We start from the raw sequence: 16,386 nt of genomic DNA on the forward strand, positions 1-16,386 counted from the left end.
AGCTAATTTAAGAAAGTAATTTTCAAATTTTACATTTGCCGACATCACTATATTAACATAACATATTTCGTTTCAGGTGGTTCCAGTATCGCCAGCGTGGTAGCAGGCAGCAAGCCGACGAGATCCTGGGATAAACCTCAATTCGACGATATTGCACGGCGAAATGTCACTGCCATCGTCGGTCAGACGGCGGAGCTGAATTGTTACGTCAAGCATCCGGGCGACCGTGTGGTGAGTAATATTTTCATGCTACATTTGCCAGGCATCCGTTGTTCCTCTCCGGCATTGTCAGATGAAGGTCCGTCGGAATTCTCGTCGGTGATGTACACCAATTTCTCTCAATTGTTTCAGCAAGCGTTATTCGGTGTTTATCTTTCAAAAGCGTAAAAACAATCGTGGCGAATTTGTGGCATAAAGCGATCTTATACTGTTACGAAAGAGCGTAAAGATTTAACCGTAAGATATTTAACGGCACTTTACGCCGTAAGGTAGAAAGCCGTCAAGTACGATGCTATTCTTCATTCCGTATTGTTTCACACCTTACCACGTCGAGCTGCTGCTATTCCGTGTTACCGTCAATCTCGGAAGCTAATCGCGTTGATTAATGTCGCAAAATTGTTAGTTTGAAGAATGATAGAACACAATTTCCACATGGAGTTCCCCGCATAACGTTAAGTAACGTTGTCGTGCTACTCCGAAATACCCGAAATAGAGATCTCAGATTATGATTATTATGTGGCACACGCGCTCTTGGGTCCCTGTGTACGAAGCGCAAATTGCAGAAGCGCACGCTACGGAAAAATCGATCGTGGAGGATATACGCGTGAAGGCTCTTTTCGTCGTAAATAGCTCCTTTCTTAAAACAACGCCGTAAGTGGAAATTTTTGTTCAATAATATCACACATTGGGAATTTTTTCGGTCGCAAAATATGATGCTTTCCCGCGAAGCAAAATACACAATTGTCTCTCCTATTCCTGCAATGATTTTTGACAGTGAACAACGTTACACACGAGATACACGCATGCCGAGATATATTTGACAAACTTCTATAATGCCATGCAGAATTGAATTATAATCGATATGCAATTTGATTGTACCATTTGATTGTTCTGAGTGTATTTACCCTCGGACAACGTAATCGAAAAGACAAACATTTCTATTTAACACACTTCTACTCCGCATTAACAAATATTTGTTTTCCTGTAGCTGCAATTAATACCGCGTAATTGCAAAGTCATGTCGCGATCGCGCGCAAATCGCGCGCGGTAACTTTGCGCCCCCCCCCCTCTCTCTCTCTCGGCGCGAGAAATCTCCTTCAGAAGAACGTTTATCGTTAGGATGCAAATGGAGCAGCGAAACTTTCAAAGTCTCCCTCTCGACAAGCGAACAATAACGCTGTCCTGAGACAGTTCGCCCTGTAACTGCAAACAGTTACGGGTGGGAGGGGGTGGAGGGGGAGAGGGGAGATAGGGAGTAACTCGCGCGGAGTCAACGTATGCGGCACAACGCAACACACAGCGGTGGCGTTTTCACGAGGAGGTCCGCGTGCAGAACGGCGACGGCGATAAAAACACGCGCGGACATTCTTGCTGCGCTGCATTTACAATGGCCGGCAAGAAACGCAGGGCGAGGAGTTCTCTCGGCCTGATTAAATGCAAATCTCGCCGTTATTACAGCGATGGGAGCGCAGAAGGCAACACGCCGTCCCTTAACGTCGCTATTCAATTAACAGAGCCGTGTGATTATTTAGTTTTAAATCGGTAAATAATAATTAATGCGCGCCGTGCTTCTCGTGCAGACCGCCGCTCCCATCGGGGAGATCGCGCGGGAAGCGCGATCGATAGATCTCGCGTTTTTCCCCGAAACGGGGGGAACCTTAATCTTTTGAGATGACGTATTCATGGGCGAGTCGTGAAGAAATATTTACGGCATCGTTAAACCTTATCGACTTGCCGCGAATTGTTTTGGGTGTTATCTTCGACAAGCATTAACGGATCGTTAAACTTTAACGACCCACTAGTACTGAAGGTACACGGAAAGTCAAATGTTGAGTCCTCGCTTTGCAGGAAATTCGAGTTTGGAACGCTTGTGGCGGGATACCATCATTCAACTTACAAGTTGTTAATTGCTATTCGAGATTGTACAATATACATTTATTATGAATACTGAACACTTTTAAGCTGCAGGATTCACAGATTTTTACGCTATTAATTAAAAAAACTGCAAAATTATCGATGTAATAACTGCATCTCTCTTGTAATGTCTGAAATAATATTTTAAGTGTATTCCATTGGGATTCTCTTACTCTATTCTATTTTTTATTAATCAGATAAAGTAAGATAAAAAAATTTAATGAAACAATTTCATTAAACGTTTCACGTCTTAATTAAATTTGTTTCGATGACGAATCATTTGGAATCTTGGAAGCGCCATTTTTGAATTTAGAATAAGTTTAAAGTTATTTTTAGAATTTCGTATTCGACTTATTTTACAATTTCTCTGCAAATTTTAATTTCGTCATAAATTTACGGAGGTATCCAGAGCAAACTTATCGAAACAGTAATTTCGGATGGTTCGCGCATAGTTCAGCAAGAATTGTTTCTTCCTCTGGAACTGTTTGCAAATACAAACGAACACCTCGGAGTCGGTTATTGTTTGTTCGCGTATACGCTGGGCGCCGGCGAGACCGTTTGTGAATTCGTTTGCATTGTCTCAACCTTGTTACCTGTTTGGAAATGTACGTCTCTAGGTTCATTAACACTTTGTGCAGCACGGGCGATAATGAAGTGTGTCCTGATGGAATAATTATCTTTGTGTGTAAATGGCGTAGGGATGCTCCCTCATTTCGTCGCTCGAATTTATTGCTCTTTCGCACTCCCTCGATATATAGCTCGCCCGATACGGGGTCTCCCTCGTGCGCGTTTATATGTTTGTAAAAAATCGCGCGACATCGGGGACGCGACGCGGACGGTTTAAACCAGAGAACAATTACGCGTTAATTCGCCAAAATTCATTTCTCAGTTGATCTACGCCAATTACATTATCTGACTTGTGTCAAACCGCGCGGTTTCTGGAATATTGTACATTGGGCACCGGGGGGATTCGATTTACACGTAAATGTTCGCATAATTATGGGTGTTTATCCGGTTTAGCATACGTATCGGCGCGATATCAATATGTACATTAAATCCATTAAAGTTACGTAATGAACAATTGAGGTTTAATGTTTATTTTGCACTGCATATTCGCGTATTATTGCATTACGGGGGCGGGCGTAATACGATCGCCGTCCATCGCATACGGATGCGCGTTATACATTATTAACATCATTCGTTCAATTTTGATCGCCCGCGATCGTCCGCGAGTTTTGTAGTATTTGAACAAAATTGTTAACACGCCACTTAATCAACCATTCTCTCCAGTCGTGACAAAATATTTTCCATTTACCGACATAAGTTAATGTTCTCGATTCCGATAGCGATGCACTGGCTTTGCAAATATTAATATTATTAAATTAGCCGTTGTAAGCACAAAATATAGTCGATTAATTCGTTTTGTATCAACATTATGTTTTTATGCATAAAGTTTTAAATAATAAAAGATGTTTTAAATAAAAGTTATAATTAATTTTAAAAAATCTAAAAACCAAAAGCAAAATATTGATACAAGATTATTGCTCGGATTGATACAAGCTTCGAACGTAATGATCGATCATTCGATACTTCTTGGATACACACAACAGCTGCAATCTCAACAGGATAGCATATAACATCGTTATCAGGGAGTTTTATTATTTTGAAACGGGGCAATCGTCCCCTTACTTTAACGCATCATTGAGCACCCTCGACTGTCGTAACAAGAGAGACGGTCGTTAAAGTCGTCTTCGCCCGCTCCTGAAATTCCCCAGGAGGGCTTACGCCATATTGTATGTTTGTTCATCCGTGTAAGATACCTATAGATACACGAAAAAGTTAAACCCAGATAGCCTTTTTTTCTGAAAGAATAATTTGCCAAAATTATTTCACGGTATTTAATTTTGACATTTAAAGTAATCGTCTCTTCTTTTTAATTCGATTTGCAAAACCTAAAATATATCAGAAGGAGAACAAAAATTCACATTCAAGAAAAGTATTTTGCTCCGAGAATATAAACTAACTAAATTATATTTTAAATATTTCAAATGTTAAAAGCAACCGAAATATATTTTTAATATTTTGCAATAGATAGCTTTCTACGTATTTTTTCTATCTTCTATATTTTAAGTTGCTTTCTATTTTAAGAGATATCTCGTCAATTGAGGTGGAAATATCTAGTCTAGGTAATCGTATAAGCGCGTCCATGTATCCGTTGATCGTCTTGGTAGCGCGAAGGCTGTCTTTAATTGGCCAGACCGAAGGGCCTGGGAACAGTAGTAGAAGAAGCAAATAGGGATTGCGAGGGTGGTTACCCCCGACTGCACGTTCTCGGCGCTGGTAAATGAACCGATCAAGCGTACCCGGCCAAGTGGTTGCCAAGAGAGTATCGGGTCAGACCGCCCGTCACTATGTCGATGATATACGTGTCGCGCAGCGTTATACATATATAGCCGGCACAAACGTCTCGGAGTAGGTACGCTGCTATTACACCGGCGAGTGTGGATAGCTGGGGCGAAGATCAAAGGATAAGTGCAACTATCGAATTAAATAAGCCGACGAACATAAATAGGGAGACTAACGGGTGACCTTAGCCAGTCTTGTATTACGATATTATATTCTTAATACATTATATTTGGCTATTAAATGCCGTGCATTTTTGAACGTTTCTAAAAATCGCGCCAACCGTGCGAATCTAAAACACAATATTGAATATATAAAACTGATTTCAAAATTATATAACACGTATGTAAAACGTATTAGAAACGTATGTAAAACTGTTTGTAAAAATAATAGATTGCAGTATTTAAAAATTAAATTTTTCGTTACGTATGTAAAGTATATAAGTATTAATTTTTAGACATTTAATTAATTCAGATACACACACACACACACACACACACACACACACACACACACGCACATGTATATATGTATATACACATATATATCTGAAATTAACTAATTAAATGTCTAAAAAAAGTAATATTCGATATTGAATTTAATTTGTTTAATTAATAGCAGGTTTGAAAAGAAAAGTTACCAGGAGATAGGTCGCATTTCTCACTGCAGCAAAGCTGTGTAGGCGGAACAGCCGGCTTGATTGTAAAATGGATCGGAAGTGATCCGTTTAATCGAGCCCTTCCCATCGCATGTACCATCTGAAATAGTTCGAATGGCTTAGGCTTAATCGTGTATCTGCACCCTGCCAAAGTGATACGTACTGTCGAAGGAATTCCGATACATGCTACAAGGGTTAGCATTTGATTGCGCGAATCGGCTTTGCATTTTCATTAAGCATAATGGATTGTAGAGGATACGAGAAGCTCTGTCACTCTAATCGGTTCTCCTCTTTTTTCTCTTTTTTTTTGTGCGCGACACCATATCTACTTTCCGGTAACAGAAAGCGAACGTTTGAAACGCTATAATACTCTTCTTTGACGCGATATTGGAGGATTGGCGCAAATTCATTTTAATCGTCAAAAATACGGCCGCCCAAGCTAACGTTTCATCCACTTAGCGGCGGTATTAAATGATAAATCAGCGGCGAGTATAGGCGAGCATCGTAAACCGATCCGCTTTCCATTTAACAATTTGCACGTTTCACGCGATACCGTATCTCGCTTCTTCAAAATCAATAAAGTAGGAATGAGTCACGGCGGATACGTGCAAAATTCAGCAGAATAAACTGTTCGCTATTTGCAGAGTGCTCCCCGGTGATGCATTGTTTATCCCTCTATAAAATACAACGGCCGTAGTTGTACAATTTTTATATTTGCGTTTTGCATTTAGATCACCGAATATTGTTGAATAAATATTTTACGAGAAAGATCGAGGCTATGTCATGATAACGTTGAATTTTCCATTCCGGAGTTCCCTGCGTTACATTCTTTTGTTGTACAAAGGGGAAATCTCGGCCACGTTTTTACAACGAAGCTGTACATCGAGTATATAATAATAGCCATTATCGAAACAGCAAAAACTTTTAAAAATTGGCATCAAACTTTTTACGAGTGTAAGTTATGAGTTTTTCCGCTAGCATATTTCGACACTACCAAATCAATCCAATACAAAATTTACCCACAGACATTGTAGCAATTAAAAATTCTTCCCATTGTTCCGTGAAACGTATAACCACTTATACCGTGCTCCGTTCGAAAAGCGCACGCTGTATAATCCACCATTATCCTCGGCCACCCTCTTTTCAATCCGTCGCGGACGATTTCGAGCGTGCAGGCCTCGAAAATAAAAGCACATCGCACAATATGCGAGCCGCCCGAAGGTATTTCCCGGCGACACCCTTTCACATCGCGCCGGTAACTCCGATAATTGATTTAGCGGCGGATCAGGAACGTAACACATATAACTGCTCCGCGCGCGATGGTGTCGGCGCGGGAAGGGCGGAGGGGGGTGGGGGTGGAGGGTTCCGTTTAAACTTAGTTTAATTAAACCGTGGATTTATTGGGCACCGCTTGATACGCGCACACGAAGACACGGCCATACTAGCGGGCGACAAGAGAGCACGTCGGTGTACCTGAGTCAGTAGGGGAGGGTAAAGCGAGATAAAGTAGGGGACGAAGCTGATGGGTAAAATGGTGGGTCAAGAGAAGGGGGGAAAGAGAGGAGAGAGAGAGAGAGAGAGAGAGAGAGAGAGAGAGAGAGAGAGAGGAGATATGGTACACGTGTCTGAGAGTATTCTGTCGCCGCTGTGTGAGTGTATATACGCCATGCAGGCGGGACAAAATCTTTCAAATGGTCCCGGGAGAAATATTGCGGGGCATCAATTGGGATAATGGCGCGAGTGATCTAAGAAGACTCGCGAAGAAATCGGTTTCGTGTGCCCTCTTCTCCTTCCCACTCTCCTCCCCCCCCCCCTCGGTATCCGCAACACCCACGGCACTCGGAGGCGATATTTCCCATCTCGAAAATGTCATGGGATCAGCCGCGATGTATATTCAAGCGAAATCGCGCTTTAATGAAGGGCGCTGACTGCTCTTCGGACGCGAAATGTACACCACCAAGGAGTGAGCTCGTGGTTAATTGGGAAGAGAGACGAAACGAGAAGCACTCAGGCTTGTGCGGTTCTTGACTCATCTCAGATAGTTGCTCGATTATTCTCGATAATTTTTTTGTCTCGAATATATTTTCCCTGAGAAATCATATCCATTATTCTGTATCCAATTTTCTATCTAAATTCTTGTAGAGTTAGCTTACAATTAGATATTTTTTTTTTTTAATGAACATCAATAGCGGTATAGATATATATACATTATTTTTCTATGATATTTGTCGAAATTTGAAGAATGTTTACAACTATATTTTTATACTTTTTTTCTCTTGCGCGTATTTTTCTAAATTTGTTAGTGCAAAACATTCATTTAGATAGAGAAATATCTTCGTTACGATTTTAATAGCATAGATTTGATAAAATGTCGAAAACACTATTACGTCGGAGAGACGTACATATATCGCTGTAATTTGACGTTCTTGGAACGTTGTGCATTTCGAAAGCCGAGCTTAGTACTGAAACCACTAATATACGTATTTAAGGAGCTGAAATGCATACGTAATTAGATTGCATCCCGTTGAAACGTATCCAATTGCAGGCAACTCATTACACGAAGTGGAATTACAAATACTAATTTCCACTTATTTGAATGCGTTTTACTTTGTAAATTAAATTAGCGTATTCTATTTATAATATGTAGTTTGTAAAGAATATATCAATTAACGCTATTTAATGTTTAGTTTTATAGTTAAAAAATCTAACCCCTTAACAAATTAGATTTAATTTTATATACTGCGTATAAATATTATTTTGAAATAATAGGATTACGGAAAATTAATGAAGTAGATTTAAAGTGATAAATTATGCTTTACCTTATCATATATTCTTTTTAGTAAAAAACTTTCAATTAACCTCTTGCCATTGTATATTAAATAATCTAATATTTAATAATAATATCAATTTTAAATATTTACATTAATTTTTATTTTTAACTATTTTTTAATGTTACAATGATAATGTAAATTGTAATTTTAATAATCCAGGATAATTTATATAATTTTCTGAACAATTTCAACGTTTTAATAATTTTTAGTTTGATTTGCACAATCGGCCTCTCCTTTTCCGTTCTCATCTTTAGATATTTTTTTCACTCTTGCCTTTCGATAATTGGATTTTGACCCCTTGAGCACTTTTTCAAGGATTATTATCTCCCATGAAAAATCTTTTTAAAGTTATTATCTGCACGTAATCTACAAAGTCCGACGTACATTTAGGAACGTCCATTGACTTCTAATTTACATCCTCGTTTACAGCTGATTAGCGAGCACGCTTAATGCGCTGTCGAGAAATATGCAAATGGGACGACAAGCCATCGTTTTTCTCATGAAGGGGTACACTGACATAATTGCAACAAAGCAGCCGTGGAACGATAATACCCACATGACAAAAGCGCTAAGTAGAGCTTTTATCATTTTGCATCCTTGAGCGAACGGTGACTTGCATTTTCTTTGTCAACTCATGTCGTGTAAAGACCGGCATACAGTTTAACGTGCCGTAAATTTTCATCGACTCGGATTTCTAAAGCGGAATAACGATACGCTATATAAATTCGTATTGAAAGTTATCATCATATAAAACGCATTACGATTAAATTGCGAGAATTTGTGAAAATGATTTTGCAGCTATTAGTGACTTCAGAGCAATAACGAAAAAGGAAAGAGGAATTTAATTTCATATTTTGCATTTGTGTGTGTGTGTGAGATATATTTCTGTATGTTTTAACTTCGTATTGAAAAAAAATAAATTAAAATATTTTTCGGGATTGTAACGAAAAGAGGGGGAAAAATGCAATCGTCAGCGCGGATACGAAACCCATCCTTCTAATCCTTGGCAAGGTGGAGTGTTTGTGAACGAAAGCGTTCTCTAGGATTTCCTCCAGAAGCGTCTTTCGATTACGAACCTCTGTCCTAGAGTTTGCTCAGTGGACGAAGGGTCCTGTCCATTACTCGATCGAACCACACCCACTACTACGCTGGTGATTCCCAATATCCTCGACGAAGTGTCAGCCGAACAGGGAATAGAAACCACGTCTTAGTACAAAAAATACAAATAATATACAGAAAAGATAATACAAAAACAGTAGATAAAAATTTGGAATTAACGTAATGGAACAGAAGGAACGATTTCTGTAATTTTATTTCTATTTTTAATAGAATTTGAAAGTAAGAAATATGATGAAAAATATAAAGAAAACTAATCGTACTTATTCGATGTTTCAATCGTACTTAACGAATTAAGCCAAAGAGGTTAATTTGACCGGAAAGATTTCTGTCAAGTTGCAGTTACTTGCTTTGTTCATATGAACGCACGCAGAGTCAACAACAATGGCTAGCGAGAACAAGTGGACCGGATTCTCCGTCTTCGATTCAACGGACGCGGAAGAACAACAGCTCGCGGGGAAACGATTGCTTTCAATTACCTTTATCTGTATTTACTGTGACCGACGAAAGGCAGGTCGGGTATAATTGGCACTCGTTCCTTGGGGATTGTCCCTTGGATAGACACGCGGATAGAATTAGCCTGCTCCCTACGACTGCTTCTAAGTCTTCGTTTGTCGCGAAATTTATTGTGACTGTTACTCCAGATTCAGCAAATTGGACATATCGAAGAAGTTTAAAGTTTATTTCGATTTCCTTGCAAGCAGACGAATGATAGCGTCTGCTTGTAAACAGCTTTGTTAACATTAATTAGCAAGATTTAAAAAATATTTATATGCCCTATACCTTGTTCCTTAATTTAATTTTTTTTTACAATCTTTTTCAGATAGATAAATATACATACTTGCAGCGCATGACATTTAGAGATTGCAAGAATTATCTGTGCGTTGATTTTATATACTGCAAGTATTATTTTCTTAATTTAAATGAAGAGCGTATAATATACAGTAGTAGATTTTAATATATATATATATATATATATATATATATATATATACAATATATATAGCAAGATAAATCTTACATTAAAAACTATTAGAAAATATCACATTATTTTAAATATTCAGATTTTTCTTAAAAATTATTTTTTATATTAATTTGCGAAATTATATGTATAAGCTCTCAAATGAATAGATAATTTACACAAGCTTGTTCGGTCGGGTAAAATTATCGCAAGAGAATAAAACAGTGTGAAATGTCCGGAGCTACGCGTTATTCACATGTTATTGAAAACTATATTAATGAATGACGATCAATCATCTGTCACATCCTTTCAACTGAGGCAACCGCACCAGCATTGCTGACACACCGGGTTCATTATTCACTGACACATTATTCACACACGATCTATCATATTTTCTCAAAATAAAGCGACGTACGGTAAAGTGAAATACAGGAAAAAAACCGGCATAATCTCCTATTTCCTCGGAATCGATAAACAATTCGAGTCGAATCTGAGGACGCAACCGTGAACAGTATCTGATTCGCTTAAGCGCGTCGGAGTAGATTCGCGCAAACAAAACATCAAACGGGTCAGTCAAGAGAACATTCCCAAAGCCAATTCCGAGAGCGGCCATTAACCACGACGGACACGGACGTCGCTTGTGCCGGCATCCGACACGAACGAAACACACGAAGTAAACGGCATTATTGAAAGGCGACGCGCGCCGAGATAACGCCTGCCTGTTCCATTGAGAGGACGACGCCACTTAGGGAATTATCCTCCTTAATTAGCCTTATTTACGTTCACAACCAGACCAAATGCGGAGTGAAACTACGGAGTAATCCTCACAGCTCTCTTGCGTCACTTTGTCTGCAGTCTGCACAGAGACGCCAGAAGCTCTTATTTGATCGGATGCCCTATGCCTCTCGGCGATCTCGATATTTGGGAGAATACAACTTCGTAAAAAATAAATGTTAAGTAACACACACTCACACTGTCTCTCTCTTAAGTGGCGCCTACAATGAGACTTAACACTTAAGATTTAAGAAAATTGATCAACCAATCATAATCGATTATTCATCTCACGTGAAAAGAATAATCGATTATGATTGATCAATTTTCTTAAATCTTAAGTCTCATTGTAGACACCGCTTTAATGAGATGTTTATTTTTTACATTTAAATGCAATATTAAATTTAAATAAATTTTATTTTTAGGCCCAGATACCACAACTCACTTTTGTATTAAAATATTTTTAATAAAATTCTAATAAAAGATGTAATTAATTTCTCGCTGGACAAAAATCTACTTTTTAAAATTTTTGTAATATGAAGGGCTTATTATAAGCTGTATGTAGTTGTGAGAACTCCGTTCGTGTGTGTGCGTGTATTATAGCTCGGAAATCTCAAAGTCAGGTCCAATATCAGATCCATTTACGTCCTGAACGTCATTACACCCAATAATCCTTATCTTAAACTTTCTAGCCCTATCGCATTCTTCGTACTTTAAGAACCATCTCTTAAAACTTTAGAAAGAAGTCGTTTTCACTCGGTAGCACTTCGATTGGAGCTCTACGGCACGAAATAATTCCCTTTCAGCGTTTTATCGCTCACGCGTCACTAAAATTTCGTCGAGATTTATCTTGTAGGTCGATTCAAGGCACGGCGCGCGACTTTCGATCTCCTTCGCCTCTTTTCTTTCTTCTTTTTTTCTTTTTATTAATTATTTCGTGCCGCGCCGTTGTTATCCTGGACGAAGGCTCGATCGGTCGCAGTGTAATCTATTAAGTCGAGTGCAACGAGTTGCACTCTTCCCAATATTGAAGAAGAGCTGCAGCAAGATAGAAAAAGGCCGGGGGTTGAGAATGGGCGGATCGAAGGGGAGAAATGGAGGACGGCGAAGAATGCAAAAGGGAGCAAAGCGTCGATGACGAGGTCGATGGTAAAAATGCCTCCTGGCTTTTATCAGCCGGGTGCAGGCATAATTTAAGTGGGAGATTATTAAACGTGAGGTTGCGCGCAAAAAGATCCCGCGGGAGATTATTAAAAGTAAAACGCCATTAACGAAAATAGGAATTCCCCCTTCCCGGATTTAGGTGCGAATCTAATATGCTTGCAATGTCTTCACACTTATCGGATTTCCTCTTAAAGTCAAAGACGCGGTTACTGGATTACAATTAAGCTAAGGTTAATCGCGTGTCTGTTCAATAGGTGCTACTTATTCGTTTTATCGCAACTCTATGTTTATCATTATTTAAGCGTTAAAATTTAAAGAACTGACTTCTATCGTTTCGGCCTAAATAATAAATTGCATCCTGTCTTTCCTCAGCTTATTTTTTTCCACGTGTCAGATGCAAAACATTCGTGTACCCGTAATTGGACGTAACCGAGCGCATTTTAAAGCATATCGAACGTTCAGACCGTTAACGGCGCTATATTGATTCGCAAAAAAAAACGCAGTTACGAATTCATAAAATGTTACGCGCATTGTACCGTGTGCGATGCGCGATCTCGCATGTTTTAAAATTCGCATCGAGGATCCGACAAATATTTTTACGCGTAACGTACGATTCGCGCATACCATAAACGATGTAATGCAGTTCTCACAATTCGTCGAGAAATCGTCAATGCGCGCCCATAAAACTTTCCCTTCGCAGCAGACAGACATTGCGGAACTGCGAAACTGTTGACAAATGAGAGCGGAATAATACATGGGTAATTTTATACAGTGTTCGTATATCTGGAGCAAAATCTGGATTTTAGATAACAAAGGAATTCCAACACATACACACACACACACACACACAATTTTATGTTATAAATTGCAGATAATTAATAGATACTTATAAATAATCATAGACATTTTTATAAAATGCGCCCCACAATTTATTACTTGATTATATTTGAGAAACTTCTCTTCATCGCTGCCTAGTCTATTTCTTTCTTTAATCTTATTGCGTACATCAATCATAAAAATGAAACGAGGTACGCGAATCATCTGCCACTCAAAATTTGTTACCCGCCGTGGCCGAGATAGCCATCAATTCTTGAGGGCGAGATTCGCCGCGTTTCTCGAGCACAGATAAGAAAAATGAGATTTACGCTTGATCTCTGCTCGAGTTTTCTCATTACCGTTTCTCCGAAACCGCTTCGTAAACTCGCGCGGTTTCCCTTCCGAGCGCCTCTAATGTACTGTAGCTCGTAGCGGAGGGACAGAGAGATGTATCGTTAAGCCGGAAACGCCGGGGAATGCCGTGCCATTGTTGCTCGGCGCTGCACGTTTGTGCAAAACGTTATGCGATAACCGGCTGACGAAGTAAGAAGAGGTGGCATCAACGGCACCCGGCCTAATAGTGCCCGCTATCTGTGTCCTTTGTTGCGCGTCTTAGTCTAATGACGCGGCATTATCTGGCATTCCCCCTCTCCCCCCCATGGGACGCATCCAGATACAAGAATTTACTCTTGATGGAAATTCGATATGGGAGCGAAACAGAAAATCCCGGCTAATGCACACGAATGCGATATTTATAAGCCAGCGCGCAATTTTCTTATGGACATACCAGTATCTTCTGGTCTGGATACTTGCCGATGCAGATGCACATTCGACTATCTCGTTTGCGTTTTACAAAATCGACGAAGGATACGTTTGGATACGCTCTTCTTCCGATGCACTTACATTTTTCGTTATTTTTATTGTTTCAGATATTCGCCTTCTTATTTCTTTCGCGGGAAAGGATTAAAGTATAAGACTGCGCATTTTACGTGTCTCAATATTTGTTGCGCGCTGAAGTTAAAATTACATTTTTTTTCGCTTGAAACAAGTTTTTTTTGTTGTTGTTGCATAAACGAGAACGTTTTAACGATTCGGGAAAAAGCAGTGGTAAAATAAATTGTCAATATGAATTTCTGCATGTATAGACTAATGCGTGTTATCTGCTTTTTTATTATCTGTTGTGATTTACCATTAGCGCTCTTTATCCAGCGTGTCTAAACGCCTGTTATAATGCGAATGTTAAAAGAGCAAAATAGGACAGCTATACGAATCCGCAACGTGTGAAAAAAATTTATCGATAAGCACGAAATCCGATTATAGGCGTGAAAACAAACATTTAATAAAAGCATACCGGCATGGATGAGCTTTGTAATAACACAAACGTCCTCCGCACTTCTATTTTGACATTGCCGTTCTCTACCTTCCCTTTAATTACTGCAATCTCGTTGCAGTTTGTAACATAACCAGTGTTGGTATTATCTGTTATTACATGAGATGTATGCTAATGATTCTATGCAATTTTGGCGATATTAGATAGGATATTAACGGAAGTGTAAATATTACTGCTGTTTAAAAATATTTGTCTACTACGAAAAAAAAAAAATTCTTTTGAATTTTTATGGCTTTAAAAATTTCATGGATCTGACTGCGCCATTATCGGACACGTTAAGAGATATTTATGGGATATTCAGGATGGTTTATGTCCCAGAGTAAAGAGCAATATTTGGTTTCCAGTCTTCGGCCTGCTTTGCACGGAAAATAATAATTTATGTCTCAGTAATTTACGAGCAACACGGTACTCTACAGATTTTCCAGATTAACGGTGGCTCGTCCGGCAATAAATAAAACCTTAAGCACAGGTTTTCCTGGGCTTCTCTTTTTCCCGTTGTAAGGCACCGCCTGAGAGTCTGTGTAATCATCCGTTGTGGACATTCGTATAGGAGAGAAAAGAGTTGCACGGCATTCGAAGGCAAAACGGATTCGCCGCCGTCTCGAGATTTCTAATTGCGCCCGCTTATGAAATACTCACGGCGTTGTAAACATTTGCCCGTGAATCGCGCCGCGATAGTAGTCTCGGGACGAGTGCGAAGCTTAATGCGCGACCGTGTCTGCGACTGCTAACATCGAGCGCTTGTAATTTACGAAACAATTCTCGTCCGCGTACTTCCGCGTTTTTTGACCTCCCTCCCTCCAGTTTATTTCATAACTACGGCACAACAAAGTGTCGATGTCCCTTTCAGCGCGCATCCCGCAACCGAATTTCATCTTTCTCGCGAATAAAAATGTGAACTTCTCGAGAACTTTTTCGTTCGATGATTTTGTTTTCTGTGGAAAACGCTTTTCTTTCATTCCGTCACGCCTCGAGATCAACATCAGCACGTCGTAACAGGATTATAAGAAAAACAAATAATGCTTTTTCAATCTGATACGCGTACAGTACCAACGTGCGATATCTGCACGTATCGCGCGGACTTCCTTTTTTAATGGCTCTTTTTAATTCTAATCACTGTTTAACAAGTCGCATTAATCACCGCGCATGACTCAATCGGCCGGACATGGCGTACGAGTTAAGATACGATTTACGTGCTATGGCCTACATATATTAGACCCTGCAGCGAATTATGCATTAACGTATTACATCCATCCACGATACCTGCTCGCAGCTCGAAAGACATTAACGTCACCTAGAGTCGTTCCCTCTTATAATCGCGTGTCGCGGCCTCCGAATCGCGTCCAAATATTTCGCAAGCCTCATGCGATACAAACTGTGTGCAAGGTACATCCTTCGAATTAAAATCTACCGTAAAACCTTGTGCGGATTAAATTGACAGACTTATTATACGAGAACAGTCTATAGCTTCTAACAGAAAGTTGCAGGAAATCTTGGCTGCTACAAAACTGATATAACGTGTACTTGTTAAGTCCGATCTTTAAAATAAGAACCATAATGTGAGTCACGTAACGGCGTTTGCATTGCGTAAGAAATCGTGCACAAGTTACTCTCCGCTTCCATCAATCATTAACGTGCGTACAGAGCGCGCTAAAAAATTACGTAAAACATCCTTGTTTTGTCCTCGATGAATAAAAAATTGCTGGACTTGCTGCGGGAGGTTCGCGGGTCTCTCATTACAATGTTAAAATTTTCCCACTGCCTTTTTAATGGATCTGCAGGTCGCGCTTGTAAAGAAACATGCTTTTTTCTAGTGTCATACAATTTCGTGTAATTCGTGCGCCAACGCGGTTGCAACATGGCGGTGAGAATAAATATTTGAGCGAGGCACCGCGTATATAAACTCGCGGCCTGTGCGGAAATACAGGGGTAGGCTCTCTGCCGAACGACCGACTTTCGTTTCCGACTGCGGCATGCATTTCCGGGCGTCGCTTAAAATACCGACGCTCGTTGCCGGGCGTTTCGCGCGGCCCATTAGTCGGCGGTAAATTAATAAATAGTTAGTTTGTCATACGGCTTCGTCTAAGTTGGAGTGCCTGCGACTCGACGGCGAAACGAAAAGAGGAAAGTCAATGATTGCGCG

The 16,386-nt window shown here is 39.8% G+C and overlaps 1 protein-coding gene across 6 annotated transcripts in view; it reads left to right on the forward strand.

Annotated features, from left to right (window-relative positions):
• Positions 1-16,386, forward strand: part of LOC105453387 (basement membrane-specific heparan sulfate proteoglycan core protein-like) — a 189,522-nt gene that overhangs the window by 81,761 nt on the left and 91,375 nt on the right. For all 6 annotated transcript variants that reach the window (XM_011695301.1, XM_011695304.1, XM_011695305.1 and 3 more), the window contains one exon: positions 77-231. In XM_011695301.1, the coding sequence (XP_011693603.1) occupies positions 77-231 (155 nt within the window). The remainder of the gene's footprint in view (positions 1-76; positions 232-16,386) is intronic.

Source organism: Wasmannia auropunctata, unplaced genomic scaffold (genome assembly GCF_000956235.1).
Source record: "Wasmannia auropunctata unplaced genomic scaffold, wasmannia.A_1.0 LD336000.1, whole genome shotgun sequence".
NCBI lineage: Eukaryota > Metazoa > Arthropoda > Insecta > Hymenoptera > Formicidae > Wasmannia > Wasmannia auropunctata.